The following is a 17,156-nucleotide window of genomic DNA, read 5'->3' on the forward strand; positions in this document are numbered from 1 at the left end:
ACGTATTAAAACAAATAGGTCTATTAGGGATCTTTGCTTCCCGAGGGACCAATGCTACCTGATGACGAGATATAGACTCTCATTCTTTTCATTTTCCTGATGTCAGATCAATCATGCACCATCCCAACTCAAGGTGAAAGCCATCAAAGTGTCGTTCCCCCATTGTCGGAAACGCAGAGACACAGACGGGCAGGAAGGCGGCATCAACAACCGAGTTAGAGGAGAAACAGGCAACATGCCTGGAGAGATTAATCTGCTTTACTGCCAGTACTCAACACTCAAACGACTGGGAATGAAGGAGAGAGGGTGAATGAGGGATTCACAGTGAAAACAAGTCCCAGCCATAAAACCGCCTCATAAACCTCATCAGGCCTGATGCTAAAGGAGCCGAGATAAAGTCCATCTAATCAATACGATAAGATAAGTCGGGGAAACTTTGTTCAGAACTTGGGGCTTTCAGAGGACTGAAAAGAGGCGGGACTTCCTGTGAGTTAAAGCCTCAGCCGAAGGCCGGGGTCAGTCCAGATCTGTGAGGAGTTCGTCATGCTGCGGGCTGCGAGTCTCTGCGTCCTCCTGGCCTGTTTGGTCCTCGGAGTCCCGGTGGCCAAAGAGAAGCAGAAGGTCCTGCTCATCTCCTTCGACGGTTTCCGATGGGACTACGACCGCGATGTGGACACGCCAAACCTGGACCAGATGGCCAAAGATGGAGTCAAGGCCCAGTATGTCACTCCTCCGTATCTCACTGTCACCAGTCCGACGCACTTCACCCTCCTGACAGGTAAAACACTTCGCTTTCTGCAACAGCGATTCCCGGCGCGGCCCCTGACTTTAACTCGAGAATGATGCAAAGACTTCTACAGGCTTTCTGTTTCTAATTAGGGCAAAAGTTTTACAAAGTGACATCACCTTACAGCAGAAAATGTTGGCGACATCATCAGTTATTGGTCTTTAAATAGCCATACTTTTTGCATTCTCATGCAAAGTACAAAGACAGAAATAAAAAACATTCTCTTTGGGATTAATAAGTATTTTTTAATTTAATTTAATTTTAATACATTTTGGTGAAAAAGCTGACTTTGTTGCACCCTAATCTGTTTTAATTAACTTACTAAACTTGCCTAGAAAGACTGATCTAAATCCTGATTTTATTGCTCAGAATTGGCTAAATTTATTTCTATTTGTTTCCAGTGGAAAGCTAAATTTCTTTAAATAAGCTAAAGCTCCAAAACCCTTTCTAAGTTTGGGCTCTATGATAATTTACACATCCCCTTATAACAACAAATCTGACCAAATGTTTAATTAAAGCATTACATGCTTAGTTTGTTGTTGAGTTGGTGTGGAGTTGTGGCCCTCAAGTTGATTTAGGCCCTCAAGTTGATTTGATTCGATCATTTTGGCCTTCAGATAGATGCTTATATTTGGTTGATTGATAGAAAGGATGTTCTCTCTTTGTTCATTTGATTCCAATTAGCAGCTCCTACTCAAGAAATGTAACTTCTTAGAAATTAATCTCCAAACTTGGCTGTAGGACTTCGTCCAGCAGTTGTCTGATGAAGGTTCTGTTCTGCAGGCCGCTACATTGAGAACCACGGTGTGATCCACAACATGTGGTTCAACACCACCACGAGTGAGAAGAAGGGCTACTATCAGACTCAGTTTGTGAACGAGTGGTGGGACAACGGCACGCTGCCGATCTGGATCACAGCACAGCGACAGGTTTGAGATGCCATTAAGCAAAACTCAGAGTCCTCCCAGTTTCAGCTGCAAACTCTTCTTAAGGTTCAGCTGTATGTGGAGGAAAATGCATTTAAATACAGACACAGATTGGATTTTCTGACCCTCCAGAGGCCGTTTTTACGCAAAATTAATCTTTTGCACATTTTCATACTTCCATTTGGGTTTCTACTGCTTCTAAAAATGCACCTAAAACAAAAAAGAAACACACATGATTATTTTTTGGCAATAAGTTTATGTTTTTTGGTGTCTGGAAAAAGAGCCGTTTCGAGGCTGGGCTTAGTTGGTGTTGCTAGGCAACGGCGCAGTTACCATACAATGTGACTTAATAAGCAGGAAGTTTTTCAAATGACTAATTTTCCAGGCATCAAAAAATGTGAATTTACTGCCAGAAAATGGTTGGGTAGGTTTTTCTAAGCACTTGGTTGTTTTTAGAAACAGTAAGACCCAAATGGAAGTACAAAAAGTGAATTTAGCATAATTCACTTTTTGCATAATACATTGAGACTGGGATGAGGACTTTAGAACCAACTTTATGAGCTGATGTAGTCTGTACCTACCTCTCAACTTTTCCAGCAGACATGTCATATACAGTCTTTGTGTTTTACCCTTCCAGGGCCTGAAAGCGGGCTCTCTTCACTTTCCCGGCACAGCATCCAGTTACCAGGGAGAGGTTGCTATGGTGCGCGAAGTGGAGCCCAATTTCTATGACTACAGTAACGAGGCCTCCTGGTACGAGAACACGGACAAGGTGATGAGCTGGTTCAGAGATCAGGATCTGGACTTTGTGTCTTTGTACTTCGGTGAACCAGACATGACGGGCCACAAATACGGGCCAGACTCACCAGAACGCAGAGAGATGGTGAAGCAAGTGGACAGAGCTGTGGGCTACATCCGAAACTCGGCAGAAAAACACGGGTTGACCAAACAGCTGAACATCATCATTACCGCTGACCACGGCATGACCACCGTCTTTCGTGGTCCAGATGTGGAAGAAATCGTCCTGTCCAAGATCCCGGGCTTTTCCTTAAGCGACGTGTCCTTCCAGCTGCTGGACTACGGCCCTTCTGGGATGCTGCTGCCCAAGCCTGGGAAGCTGGAGACCATTTACAACGCCCTGAAGGGGGCGCACCCAAACCTGCACGTGTACAAGAAGGAGGAGATGCCGGAGCACCTTCACTTCTCAAACAATGACCGCATCCTGCCCATCGTTTTATGGACCGACCCTGGATTCGTCCTCAATGGGGTTGGTATAGTTCTGCTATTATAATCAAGAATATGCTTCACTACAGCCAGTTAAAAATTATTTTTGTATATATTCCTTACACACACAGATGGATAATAAAATATTCCATCAGACCAATAAATCAATATTTATTAACACAGTAGTGTAATATGGTGGTGCTTCACGCTGCCATATGAACCAATAACTGCTTTAACCACCATGGTAACACTGGCAAACTTAATCAGATCAGAACCAACAATGCAGATGAACTTCTGGGTGCATTCACACCAAACGTGTTTGATCTGCTGTAATCAAACTCTGGTTCGTTTGCGAAGGTGAGAATGTGAATCGAACTCTGATGCGAACTAAAAAAAGGGAACTCTGATCCGTCTACAAACCTCGGCCTTGGTTCAGCTGAAACTGAACTCTGATGCGGTTCGAATGCGTATGTGAACACCAAGTGGACCGGAGACTGCTCTAAAAGCAAGAAGAGAACTGCACCACAGGGCATTCTGGGTAAATACAACCAAACCAAAGGCGAGAGTCTAGCGCTAATAGGAGAAATGGCTCATGGTATTTTACCAAAGAGAAAAGCAAAATCTTACAACTGCCAAAATCTGATTCCACTCCATTTTAATTCACATTTCATGAATAAGGAAGTTGCTCTCCCTCTTCTTAGGTATTCTTGTTGTTTCCTTCAGTAGTTCTTGATGCAGCGCCCCCACAGATGAGGAGGGGAACAGGTTTTTCAAAAGGTTTTGGTTCATTTGACAAAAACAATGGAAAGTGAGCTGCACCAACTGAAAATGTAACAAATATTCCAACTGTGGTTCCCAATCAAACCGAGTCTACTGGACTAGGAGGCCTGAAAACACCCTAACTATTCTGGGCTTCCTGAGCAGGAAGCAGTCTTCTCCATGCCATGCCGCATTGATGCAATAATTCATTCAAAAAGAGCCCAGACAGAGTTCAGATGCTCTACAGAACAGAGACAAATCTTTCAGTCTGTCCACATTTCTGCATAAAAATATTTGTTTTCTGGTCTGATGTAATTTTGGGCAACTATTATCAACAGAAAGAGTGAAATGCTGTGAGAGTACCACTCTGTGTGAGATGATTTCCCAATTAATTGAACCTCACCTGAACCTGCAGCAGTAAAAACTCAGCTCTCATGTTTCAGCTTCTATCCGGCCTGACATGCAACATGAAGGACAGTTTAAAGCTGAAGTGACAGCTTCTGTGACAGTTCTCTGCCCACAGCAAGTCCTATTGATTTACCCTTTAAAGGGTAAAATAAATTGCCATTTGTGCCAAATCCAGGATGCCCCATTTTAACCTGCTAGCATCTCAATAACAGCCCTGTTAACACATTAACAGCTGCCAGTAAAGCTGTGATTATGATCAGATTGATTTAGACGCACTTTTATGGCCTATAACTGATAGGAGCGCCATCATGTTCACTCCAGAACCATCCTCCCGTCTTGACCTCTGATGTAATTAAATTAGCCCCAGAATTTGCTCTCTGGAAGTTGTGAAACTGAGCTCTTTTCAATCAGAAACAGGAGTGAAATTTTAATCTTGGCACATTACAGTTTTAATCAAGTGCATTTGCACAGATAATCCAGGCCTGGCTGATGACACGCAGAGCTCTCGAATGCTCTGCGAAGCTTTTCATGCCTCGAAATTCAAAATTAGCATTTTCATTTGGCTCCGTACTCAACTCAGCTGAACGCTGTCGGTCCAAACTGTGATGCGCCACATCGGGCCTGAAGGAGCAGAAAGGGCTGAGGATGTTTGAAGAAACAGAAGAGTCGGTGAAAGTGGGTTATCTGACGTCTCGGGATGCGAGCGGCAGCGATCAGGACATTAGCCGACTCTTTGTTCTCTCCTTTCATGGCTTCCAGCCGATTTGAGTTGATCCCACAGAAAGATAAGCACAAAACTGTTATGCAATTACTTGGATAACTGGTTGTTCTACCTATTTTTTAATGACTTTTAGCCATAATATGACACAATTAATTATTATTTGGTTGTTTCTCATATGTGTTTGATGTTAAAAATAGAAGATAAATGAAAATAATCTGTTTTTAAACAGGGTCATGAGTTGAGAGTTATTATAAAGGCAGAGAAGGCATCATAGCATGAAACCAAGTCTTTTCTTAGCCAATATCTCCCTCTGCTGGAAGCAGGCCAGGCTGGGAAGTCCTTATTAAAATGACTGTTTAATGAAAGTTAAACTCTTATTGAACCTCCTAAAATGGGCCATGACTGTCACATCATCCGCCTCCTGTCCTTGCAGTATTTCCCCGTTCAGTTCAACAAAGGAGAGCACGGCTTTGACAACCAGGAGATGGACATGAAGCCCTTTTTCAGGGCCGTGGGTCCGGCCTTCCACCAGAACCTGGAGGTGGGGCCCTTCGAGACGGTCAACATCTATCCACTGATGTGCCACATTCTGAACATCCAGCCCGAGGTCAACGACGGCCACCTGAGCGTCACTCAGCACATGCTGGCGACGGCTCAACCTGAAGGTATGTTCCACTTATCAGGTGTGGAAATATTTTATTTTTCTTCATTACTCAACTTTCACTCAATCAAAGGATAGGTCGCCAGGGGGCGATAGAGGGACCTCAGAAAGATGGAGGGAAGAAGAGAAAAAAATACAATAAAATAAAATAAATGTAAAGAAATATTGTAAAATGCAATCTGTTTTTCACTGCAAACTATTAATAATAATTAATAATATTACTCCAGTAAATTTAAAAATATGGTGTAGTAAATTTAACCCTTAAATAACATTGTTCCCAAACATTATTCGAATAAATGAGAGTGAGTAAACGTAATGATCATTAGTGACATTTATGTTAAATGAGTAAAGTCGGTAAAGAATGAATCATTCTGTGTAATGGACGCTATTTCAAAATGCCCTAATATCGAAGTGTCTGAAGAAACTTTAGAAATAATGTAGAAAAAGCTCTTAATTCAGTATGAAAATATTTTTTTCTTCTTCTTTCAGGTGAAACTGGGAACTTCTGGAAAAACGGCTTCATTGGACTGGCTGCAGTGGCTGGATTTCTTCTCCTAGTTTTCACTGTATCAACGACACAGAAAATCATCAAGAGAAAACGAAAGAATAAAAGGTGAGGGGAAGAATTAGATTATATTTTTGGAGATGATTTTATTGCAGAAGTAGGATTGTTTTTATCGCTCTGCATCTCTGTTACAGGTTGGACAGTTCGCCAGGAGAAGAGCAGTCAAAACAAAGTTCACTGTGATCATAACACAAAGAAAACTTCATTCCTCCATCTTGCATAGACAAATATCTACCAAAGGGAAATTTGTCCATCATCCCATAACCTGCATAAAACAGCTTACATTTACTGTGTTATGCATATTTATTTTGGATAATAATGCAGCATTTTACCATGACAGATAACAAATTCTGAGTTTCATGCCATGAAATACAATTGTAATTAAATATCAGTTTTTTTTCCCCAAAAGAAAAAAAACTCTGATGTTTGTGCTGCATAAACTAACAAGGATTACAAATATATATATTTGCTTTAAAATATTTATTTGCAGAGAATAAACAATAATATTTGTGTCAATGAGAGTACGGTAGCTGCCGAGTGTCATATTTCCACAATCACGTTCTGATTTAGCCGCCTGTGTCCGTGTTGCCCTGTCAAGATGCATCAAGAAGGATAACACTTCCTGTTAAGTCTTTCAAAATTAAAAATGTTTTACAAAAAAATCCATAAACGGCTCCAAACTCGTTACCCTAATTTATGTCACTTCACCTGTAGATAATATATTAGCCAACTCGAAATGTTTGTGCACATATTTGATCAGTTTGACATTTTTCATATTTAACACTGATATTAATGCAGGGATATTTAATTTAAACTTTAATGTCAAATGAAAAGCTAAATTAATGTTTTTTATTCATAAAGTTTGTTAATTTTTGGGTTCAACGACTAAGATTTATTTCAAAAACACTATATATATCTCATAGGGAAATTCTCTTTTGTTGTACCTCACATCCTCTAAACTCACAGAGGATAATTATGATGTGGGAAAGAAGGAGCTCCAGTAGCAGTCCATCTTGCAACAAAGCTGAAGAGGCCTCTGACTGAAGACTTGCTGTTTGCAACAACGTGCTAACAGCTTAATTTCCAGACAGTAGAGACGATATATCACAACAGCACACCCTGGATGAAACCATTAGTTATTGGAAAGCCCTGCTAATCCACCTCATTTGCTTTTGCTGCTCCCTATTTAGTCTCTGTATCATTCTTATGATGAATGGAAAAGCTGTTTTTCTTTCTTTTATTTTGACCTGGTCTTTATTCCTGAAGCCTCCTTTTCAACTCCTCTGGGATTTAAGGCTTTAGTTCAGGTATTATTTGAGCTTTTGAGACGCCAGTCAGCTGCACCCAGTTGTAAAAACAAAGCCTCGTTACCATGGTTACACATCGTAACTCAAAAAGGATGTCTAAACATAGAAGAACTCAACCAAAAAAGGTTAAAAGTTTAAAAAAGAACCAATCAGAAGTAAAGTAACAGAATTTCTCTGCCATGCTCCAGCTGTGAGTGGCACAATAAACTCACATACGGGTTAAATTAGGATGCGTCACAGTTGGTGTTGGCACACATGACCTCCCCCAATGTCCTACGGATAAATGATTTCCCAGATGTCTCAAACAATCAGCTAAAAGATTAATCTGATCCATTCTGCAGAGTTTCTGTTTATTTTCCATTGAAATGTTTTCTTCACTATGAACTGTTTGAAACTTTTGAGCTTTTTGGAGCGTCTTGAACTTCCTGAAACAATCTTCTGCGCAGCTCAACTTCTCACGTTGAAGTTATTTTAGTTCCTAAACTCTCAGCAGCAAGTTCCTCACAGTCTGAAATTTCTGAAATTCCTGAAATTCCTTAGGAGTAAACCATCGTCAAGACAAGACAACAACTGCAGCTGAACTGAAGATCTACTCATTAACTTTTTACAGTTCTTTGTAATTAATAGACAAGCACCTGATCACACACAGCTGAGGCTGCAAGGTTTGCAAAATATCATCTGTGTCAGAATATTTCTGACTGCATTCTGTCTCTTGTGGACATTTTTTTTCTTACATTTATTTATTTATGTATTTATTTATGTATTTATTCATTTATTTCCTTCAGTTCCCAACATTCATTCTATCTGCAGTTGTTCTTTCAGATTTATATACTTCATAGTTCAACAATGTTTCTAAACACACCTCATGTTTATCCATGTTTTGCCAGTTAAGTACAATAGTTTAGAGGGAAACTAAACTAGTTTCAGCTTCTTTTCTTCTGTTTGACTTTTTTTTATTAATGTTGTCTTTTGTATAAATTACTTTCATCCTCATCTTCATTCCACTTTTTTTCGTGCCAGATTTTGTTACTTATAATAATAGATCTACCCGCATCTTTTCAATTCTTCTGCTTTATTTACTGATAAACATAGCATCTATGCTCTGTATGCGACCAGCGCTTTTACTTTGAAAGCCTTCCTGCAAACATCCGGTGCTGTCCCATCGCTGCTCTGATTGGCTGCTGAGGAAGCCTCCGTTTTCGGGGTGAAGGCAATCATGGAGGAGCTGAGCGCCGTGGGAGAGCAGGTTTTTGATGCCGAGTGCATTTTGAACAAACGACTCAGAAAGGTGGGGCTTCAGAAACGACCTTTTCATCCTCATTCCGCGGTTTTCCGTCCTTCCTCCGGCGGCTTCTCGCTAACCAAACCGCCGCTGTTGCCGTTTTTCTGCGCTCTTGTTTCAGGGAAAGTTGGAGTTTCTGGTGAAGTGGAGGGGATGGTCATCCAAGTAAGTGCTACTCAGCCCGAACAATGAAAACAACAACAACGTATCTGATGGGAGCCTGCTGCTTCCTCCAGAACCGAACCCTTGCTCTTTCCATTCGGTCCAGAACTAGAAATACACCCCAGACTTGTGTTTTGCTCCTGGGAACTGTTTCTACCTTTATTGGGAACCTCTATAGTTGCTTCTTTTGTTCAGAAATCCAGAATTTTCTTTGAAACCTGGCGCAGATTTGTCCCTGCATCATTAAACTGATTTAGTAGTTGGATTACAGCTCATTCAGACGGTTACAAATATTAACTCCGCTAAATTTTTAATACGTTTTCTGCACATAAATAATCCAAATTTGCAATAGTTTGTAAAAAAACCAAAAAAATAATCCTACTTTATTAAGCTTTATATTAGTTTATGACAGAAAATGTGAGGTTTTATCCATGGTGTTGCTCCATCCCTGTAATCCTCCATCAGTTCACACTGTTGCCTGCCAGCTCCAGGGTTTTCTGTTGGAACCACATCCTTTGTGTGTGTTGGCAGAGGGTGGGGGTGGATTATTTTCCTCACTGCTGATCAGAATAGGCTGTTCACTAAGAGAAAGCTTATTACAGATCAGATCAATCCGGTTTTTCTTTTTTCCCCCTGCACTATAATTAGGTTGTTTGACGTATAATAAGGTTCAGAAATGCAGTGGGGGTCAGGAAGGGAGCCTGCAGGTGCTTTAAAAATTGATGCACCAAAGAAAAGTGCAGTTAGATTTAAATTGGCCTATTTCCACTTAATCTAAGATGTACATTTAAAAAACATCTCATTTAGGTTCTCTAAATTAACTAAAGCCAAGAACTGCCAACATTTTTAGTCTTCAAATGTGCCAAAACTATATCATATTTAAAACTTTTTCTGGTTTATCCAGACATAAACAAGACAAAAGCAGGGATAGCAAAGTCTTTAGCCTGAAATAGAGTTAAAAAATGGAAATATATATGGTAATATGTTAAGCAAGAAGTTAAAAGAAATGTTGCTTTTACAAGGGCACCTTGGGAGACCTAACACACCAGCACCGTACCCAGACATTTAAGAGCCCTGTTTGTGTAATTCAAAGTGAAGAGCAGCTGCAGATGATAAAAACAAAAGCTTACAGGTTGACTGTTTCTGCTACAGTTCTGACCTGCGTTGTTACTCTGATATACACAGACATGCATGAGGAACATGTGACCAGAATAATTTAGATAACTAAACCATACAGGTTTTGCTCAAGTTTGAATTTTCTGCAAAGAAAGCAAATCAGTCTGTATTTCACCACTGATTTACGCTCCAGTGATTATTAATCGGCCAAAAATCTGTATGTTTCTGCTATCAAAATTAAAAACTCATCATTTCCAGTCTGTTAACACATCAACCAAGAGGATTTAGGTTGGAAGAACTTACTTTATCAAACTCTGACAAGAGTTAGGGACATATGTGGACAAACAAACTATTGACCCCATTTCTGTTTTCAGGAAATCAAACCCTGATGTCTGTAGTGAAATTAAACCAAATTACTCCATGAATTATTTAATTTGTTGTGAAATTCTCCTATCTGATTGTGGAGGCTATATATTATGGAGCTAAAATATTAGTGTGCAATTTCAGAAATGCTAAACTTGCATCTAGTATAAAGTAAATAATGGTAATGGCAGAGAAAGGGTCAGACATGTGGGTTGATGGAAATCAATGTCAACTATATTTCAGCAACTGTTTTGCTTTTAATTATTTAGTTTGGCTTTAAAAAACAACTTTCCTTATATTTCCCTCTGAGAACCACATAGAAAATGACTCTTTAATCGTTGGGTGTCATTTTCTATTTATTTCAGACACAACAGCTGGGAGCCGCAGGAAAACATTCTGGACCCGAGACTGTTGGCGGCATTCAATAAGAAGTGGGTAACCCTTGGTTTCCTGTGCAGTTTGTGGTGTTTTAACTCATTGATTGATTTAATACATTTAGTGACATCACAGATGAACAAAAGTCAATTATTATTAAAAGACAAAATGAAAAAAAACCTTAAATGTAGTTTTAAAAAGCTGAGTAGTCCAGTTGAGTCCTGATCTCGTTAGAAAACGTTGGGAGCAAAAAAAAAAAATCTTAATTTCTGCCTTTTTTCTGTTATTCCTGTACAATGGAGTACTGGAGTCAGAATACAAGATATTTTTAAAAAAGTAATATTTCCTGGTTATAGTCATTTTAATAGAATAAAATGCATCTCAGCTTGGTTCTTTCTTCAAAGTGGATGCTAAAATGATGTTATGCAGTTGTGAGTAAAGGTAAGCATTTCCTTATTCCTTAAATAGATTCCAAAGTATACCTGTAGGAGTTCTGATAAAATTATGACTTTATTTTTATATTATTACAACTGTCGTACAACTTTATTCTTGTATTATTATGACTATTTTCATTAAAAAAATAGCCTGGCCCCAGTATTCTGTTGTAGCGTATATAGATATTGAATTAAAGTTGCCCAAGGACACAGCCTTGAGGATCCACGTATGTGATTGTTGGATTTTGTCCCGATTTTATGACACAAAAAGGTTCCTGAACCAGTTTGGCGCAGTACTAGATGATCTCATAGCAGACTGCAAAGTTTGAATCAAGAAGTTAATTTGTTCATTAATTTCTTTTTTAATGAACTTTGCCATAATGCACAGGAGTCATAAGTTACCAAAGGTAGCGTCACTAGCTGCTCATTCTATCCTCTCAATGCAAAATATTTTTCCCATCAGAGAACAAGAAAAAGAGCTTCTGATGCTTAAAAGACGCAAACGACCCAGAGGACGACCCAGAAAGATCATAGTAAGTATCGACCACAGCAGAACCGTCTACTTTCTGGACCAACAATGGACCGCTAAACAATTATTCTTAAAATTCTAGGAGAATATACCGGAACCCCAAAAATCAAGCACCTCTTCATCTGCTTCATCCTCCTCGTCCTCCGACTCCTCATCCTCCTGCTCCTCTTCGTCTTCATCCTCAGAAGATGAAGATGAGGGTGATGACGGCCACGCCAAACAGGCGAGCCCGACCGTCAGGCCACGGGAGCTACATCCCGTCCCTCAGAAGAAGGCGCAGATCGTCATGGCGAAGCAGGAGCCCCTGAGGAAGCGAAACAGGAAGCCCCTCCCTCCGGAGGCGAAGGAGTTCCAGCAGAACAAGGGTCCGCGCAAAGTCCTGAAGACCGCCAAAGAGACGGATCTTCCAGGGGCGATCAAGAAGCCGGTTCATCCGGCGAGCTTCACCTTCATGGGTTTCCACCGCAGCTCAGCCAAAGATGCGGCGCCTGGTCCGTACAGGAGCCCGCTGACCCAGGGTGGGGCGGTTAAACCCGCCACCAGCTCACCTGGATCTGGGAGATCTTCAGTCCAAACCGCATCTCTGGCCTTGAACAAATCCAACCAGAGCAGAAATGCAACCGAGGGGAAGCTGTCCATCTCCGGCGGGAACAGTGGAGGAAGTCTGGATTTGAAAACAGCTGCTTGTAAATCCAAAGGAGTAGCTGCTCTGAATGTGAATACCACCAAACATCCAGTTCAAGGAACCACTCAGCACACTCTGAGCTCACCCAGTGGACCAAAGAAGCCCCACTCCACCGGGTCCGCAATGCAGCGGGTAGCCGGTACTAAAGCAGGGGCTTCCCAGTCTAAGAGCGCCTCCTCCAATCAAGGCCATCAGCCCCTCAACCTTCAGAACAAGCAGTCTCAAAGCGGTGACGCTCCTGGAAGCGGCACCACCGCAGCGTCGGGTCTGAGAAATCCAGTCGTCCCTGCGAGAAAACCCACAGTCCCCCAAAATCTGGAGACAAACGCCAATAAAAGTCCGGTTTCCTCTGGAAGACCGCCTGCCAGGAAACCGCAGGCCGGTGGAGACAAGCTCAGAGAAATGAAGGAATTCCAGAAGGTCCAAGGCCGGTTGGACAAGTCCTGCTCCGAGATCCAGAACCCGCCGGCAAGAACGGCCACTAAAGGCAGCAAGAAAGCCAAAATGACCGACATGAGCACCGGCGAAGAGGAGAGCAGCTCGGACTCGGACCACGACTCTTCGTACGCTGGACAGGGTCACCCAGTGGCGGGCCAGAACCAGGACTGGAAGCCCACACGCAGCCTGATCGAACACGTGTTTGTGACCGATGTCACGGCGAACCTGGTCACCGTCACGGTGAAAGAGTCGCCAACCAGCGTGGGCTTCTTCAGCATCCGCAACTACTGACAGTCGACCTGGGCGGGTCTGCAGGGTTCACTAGTTCACTTATAGCAGTCGAGACATATTTTAGATAAAAACAATAATAATAGAGTCAGTCATTGATTGTAATTATTTATTTTGTCATATGTATTAAAAAAGTGCATTTTGGACGCAGAGAAATAAACGTTTGTCCTCGTTTGTCATGTTACTCAAGAGAGAAACTACGGTATTCAGTTACAGGGCCCATGTGATCATTAGTCCCAGTCTTAAAGGGACGGTTCACTTTAGTTTCATTTTAATGTTAAATTCAGAGGTTATTAGCAGTGGTATTTGAGTTGGTATCTTAAGTTTCAGATAGATTTAGCCAATCAGAACAAGGCTGACACAAAATGTTGAAGTCCAATTTTAAAACTCTTACCAGCACAAAAAAACTCAGAAAACTGGAATGTATATTGTTATATATACAAAAAGCTAAATGTATAGCTTTGAGATATTAGTAAAATATTAGCTGTGTTTAGCTGAACCAAATATTTAATTAGCAAATTAACTAGTTAGCTCATTTAGTTAGAATGTTCCAGTTTATCAGTTTTGCTATAAATGTGATCAGAATGTTACAAACAGAAATAATTAAGCAGTGGTTATAAACAGGAGTGAGATTATTTTAATCCATCTATACTGAGGGAGTTTTAGTCAACATCAGTACTTAAATATAAGTGTTTTGTAATTTATCTGTTTTTAACTTATCCAGGGTAATCCATCCCATGTTGCCTCAGCAGAGCTCTAACTGGGCTGGGTTTCCACGCCTTGCTGGACCGTTTGCAGCATTATGACAGGTTCTGTTTACATGCAGGAAGTCAGGTATCTGCATTCACAGAGATATGAAGGTAAAACTTCTGACTGCAGGATGTTTACCTCTGTCCTTTTCTGGAGAGTTTTACCACATGTAGAGGGGATAATGAGCAGAAAAACATGTTGAAATTTTGAGAAAAAAAATTCATTTTTTCAAATGTTTATAAAAACAGTTTAAGACAGCAGTATAACATGTCCTGTACATTCACCGGCTGCGTTTCCATTACAAAAATATTCTGCTCATGTTGAAAAAACACACCTTATGTGAATAAATTTGTTCACATGATACGTCATTGCCATCATCCTACATCTGCTTGATCACAACGTGTGATGTGAAAAAAGTGTTTCCATTGCAGTTTTGCCAAATACACAAATTTTGATACAACTGATTAGGTTGTATTAGAGCAAGCTTCAAAAGTTAAAAAATTTAGACTTTTGGAAATATTCAAGTTTTTAGATTAATCCAAGTATTAGATTTTTTTAGAAAATGTTTGACTTCTCAAACTCAGAAATTTCCTTGTTTTTTTTTTTTCTAGAAAATTTCTGACATTTTTGGTGGAAATTTACTTGTTTTTTCTTTTTAAACATTGGATTGGTGCATCTCTAGTTATAAAACTGTTCTAGTTTTATTCACAGGTGTTTCAGGCCAGAGGGAGGAAAAAGGAATCTGGGTCTTTATCTGATGTAAAGGGAAAGAAACAGCAACCATGTGCGCTGCTTTCTGCTCCCGTGGGAGGAGTTCAGCAACAAAGCAGGGACTCAACTCGCCTGCAGACTGAGCCGTTCGTTCTTTTCCCCTAAAGATAGCTGCGGTCTCAGGTAGCTGAATGCAGGGAGGACCCCCAGAGCATTGAATGGAGCCTTACCCTGTTTGATTTTCTTATTTGTACTCCTGTAACGTGAGGGAGGAGGTCCTGCTGGGAGAAACAAATGTTGCACGCCTGATTGAAAGCATTTGAATGGTTTAGTTCTGCTTTATTCTTTCATTTAGAGCCAAGCTATGATGTTATTCTGCCAGCTGGGAGGCTGACGCAACTCGCTTTTTTACTTTTCTGGCATCTACTTTTTTACAGATATAAACATCAAGGCATAAACTGCCACATATCCATCTAGACGGGGTTTGTTTTCTGTTTGTGACCCATTTATTTTAACCATAAAGCCTTGTGAAACTTGACTAATAAACAGAACAAAGGACCTCAGTTTGTGTTTATTTGTCTTCATTCACAACATTTAGTTTTTTTCTTTAACTAAATGTTTTATTTTTTTTAGCAATTTGAGAGAGAATCCCCTTCCTGCCTGGAGATTATTGCACTTCTTCCTAGAAAGGAAGAAAGATTTTCCTAAAAGCCATACTCCAGATTAAAAACCTTTATGTGTATATATACTGTATATATATATATGTATATATATATATATACGTATATATATATATATATATATATATATATATATATATATATATATATATATATGAATCCAACTACATATTTATATATCTCGATCAATGTGAATTTAATTGGCTCCATATAGAAATGCCCTGAAAGTATCGTTTCATGCGTCTGCCTCTTCACAATCAAAAACTACAGTAATATTGAATAAATTAGAATATCTGATGAGGCTCATTTGTCAGATTAAAAGTAACATTTAAAAACTTTTAACCATTTTTCATGAGATCCACGTTTGGATTAATATTTTATTGTTTTGATATTAAATGTCATGTTTTCTTTAGATGTAATCAAGAAATAATAATCAACAAATAAAAGTAACCTTTTATTTGTGGTGGAAACTTGTTACTGATCTTTTAATGACCACGGTTTTTGCTTTCTTGTGTATTTGAGTAAATAGAACCACAAATATCCATCAACTTTTACTCAAAATCTGAACTTTTCTTCAATTTATAAAGAAATAGTGAACAAATTCTTGTTGTTGCTAAGAGTAAACAAGAATGAATTTTTAATAGTTCAACTCCAAAACGTGTAAAAACTGACTGATAAAGATAACAGTCGGTTTCATATAAATCCACAATTTAATTGCTCACTAAATCGCCACTGGATGGCGCCCTTACACATGACGCAGCAGACAGAAGAAAATGATTTAATACACAATTTAGATGTAATGTTACACTGTAGTCTATATGTCGTGCTTTCCTACAAAATAAGATAAAATAATTTTACTGAGAACAATGTAATGGAACAAATATATATATATGAAAAAGGTTTTTCTTTCCCACAATTCGAATTTTAACCCCTACAATTCCAAACATTTCAGAATAAATGTAGAGTTGAAAACTTATGATTTTCTAGACAACTCAGAAAATCCAAACAAGCCTCATTTTCTTCCCTTCAGACACAGGTCTTCCTGTGATTTGACTATGCAGTTTCCAGCCGTAAAAGATCACCATAGAAGTAACCACAGAGTAAATATTGGTCATCTAATTTAACAATAAATAATTTAAAATCAACCTGTTGAACATGTTAAAAATCTTTAAACTAGACGTTTTAAGACCAGTTTCTATCCTTCCTGAGCTGCAAACTGCTGCCACCACAAAAAGTCTGTCCATCGCCAGACAATACACCTGGCAAAGCAAAATAAATGACCATTCACCCAGTAGACTGATTTTATATTTTACTGCTCTTACCTTCATCAGTGGAGCGTTCTGCTGCTGATTATAGCAGCTGGTTTTCTCTGTTTTGAAACTGTCCAGTTGGTAAAATAACCTCCCTAAGTGATGTCAAAATTGTGATTAGATTGCCAGACTTCACTGTGTGGACAAAATGCTCAATTTATTCCAAAGACCATAACAGAGCCAAAGTGTTTTAGCTGCTCTGAAGTATTTAGTCTACTTCACTCATGATCTATGACATTTTTTACCACTGCTGGGACCAAAATGGTGACTTTAGTTACAGAAATATAAAGTTGTCTCATCAGCGTACATGTTACACGTCTTCTACTATCTCACAATTTCAATCGAATCTCCTCTAATAATGGCCCATTCAACTAATTAGAATATTACAGAAAAAATCATTTATTTCAGGAACTTTATCACTAAGTGAAACACATTATAGAGATTCATTTAATAGCCTTATTTTCTGTTAACTATATTTATTTTCCACTTGCAAGTAATGAAAAGTTAACATTTAAAATTAGAATATGACACTACAACATTTAAAAAAAATAAGTGGAAAGCATATTTAATACCTTCTTAAAGATTATTTTTAAAAAGTGTTTTTAATCCAACATGCCTCATCTATTTATATTCCAATTTTCTGAAAATGGCGATAGATATGGTAAACAGTGAATC

General features: G+C 39.4%; 2 protein-coding genes across 2 annotated transcripts; both read left to right on the forward strand.

The window, feature by feature from the left end:
- Positions 1 to 505: 505 nt before the first annotated feature.
- LOC116736184 (ectonucleotide pyrophosphatase/phosphodiesterase family member 7-like) lies at positions 506 to 6,705 on the forward strand. Its single transcript, XM_032588497.1, has 6 exons — positions 506 to 778; positions 1,571 to 1,716; positions 2,351 to 2,980; positions 5,259 to 5,490; positions 5,976 to 6,099; positions 6,186 to 6,705. Exons 1-6 carry the CDS (start codon positions 544 to 546, stop codon positions 6,232 to 6,234), a joined length of 1,416 nt encoding a protein of 471 aa, XP_032444388.1. The 5' UTR covers positions 506 to 543; the 3' UTR covers positions 6,235 to 6,705.
- A 641-nt stretch (positions 6,706 to 7,346) lies between these two features.
- Positions 7,347 to 13,176, forward strand: cbx2 (chromobox homolog 2 (Drosophila Pc class)). The gene is made up of 5 exons (XM_032588496.1): positions 7,347 to 8,646; positions 8,762 to 8,805; positions 10,647 to 10,712; positions 11,554 to 11,623; positions 11,702 to 13,176. The coding sequence occupies exons 1-5, from the start codon at positions 8,575 to 8,577 to the stop codon at positions 13,031 to 13,033; spliced, it is 1,584 nt and encodes a 527-aa protein (XP_032444387.1). The 5' UTR covers positions 7,347 to 8,574; the 3' UTR covers positions 13,034 to 13,176.
- Positions 13,177 to 17,156: the final 3,980 nt, after the last annotated feature.

Source organism: Xiphophorus hellerii, chromosome 16 (assembly GCF_003331165.1).
Source record: "Xiphophorus hellerii strain 12219 chromosome 16, Xiphophorus_hellerii-4.1, whole genome shotgun sequence".
NCBI classification, from domain to species: domain Eukaryota; kingdom Metazoa; phylum Chordata; class Actinopteri; order Cyprinodontiformes; family Poeciliidae; genus Xiphophorus; species Xiphophorus hellerii.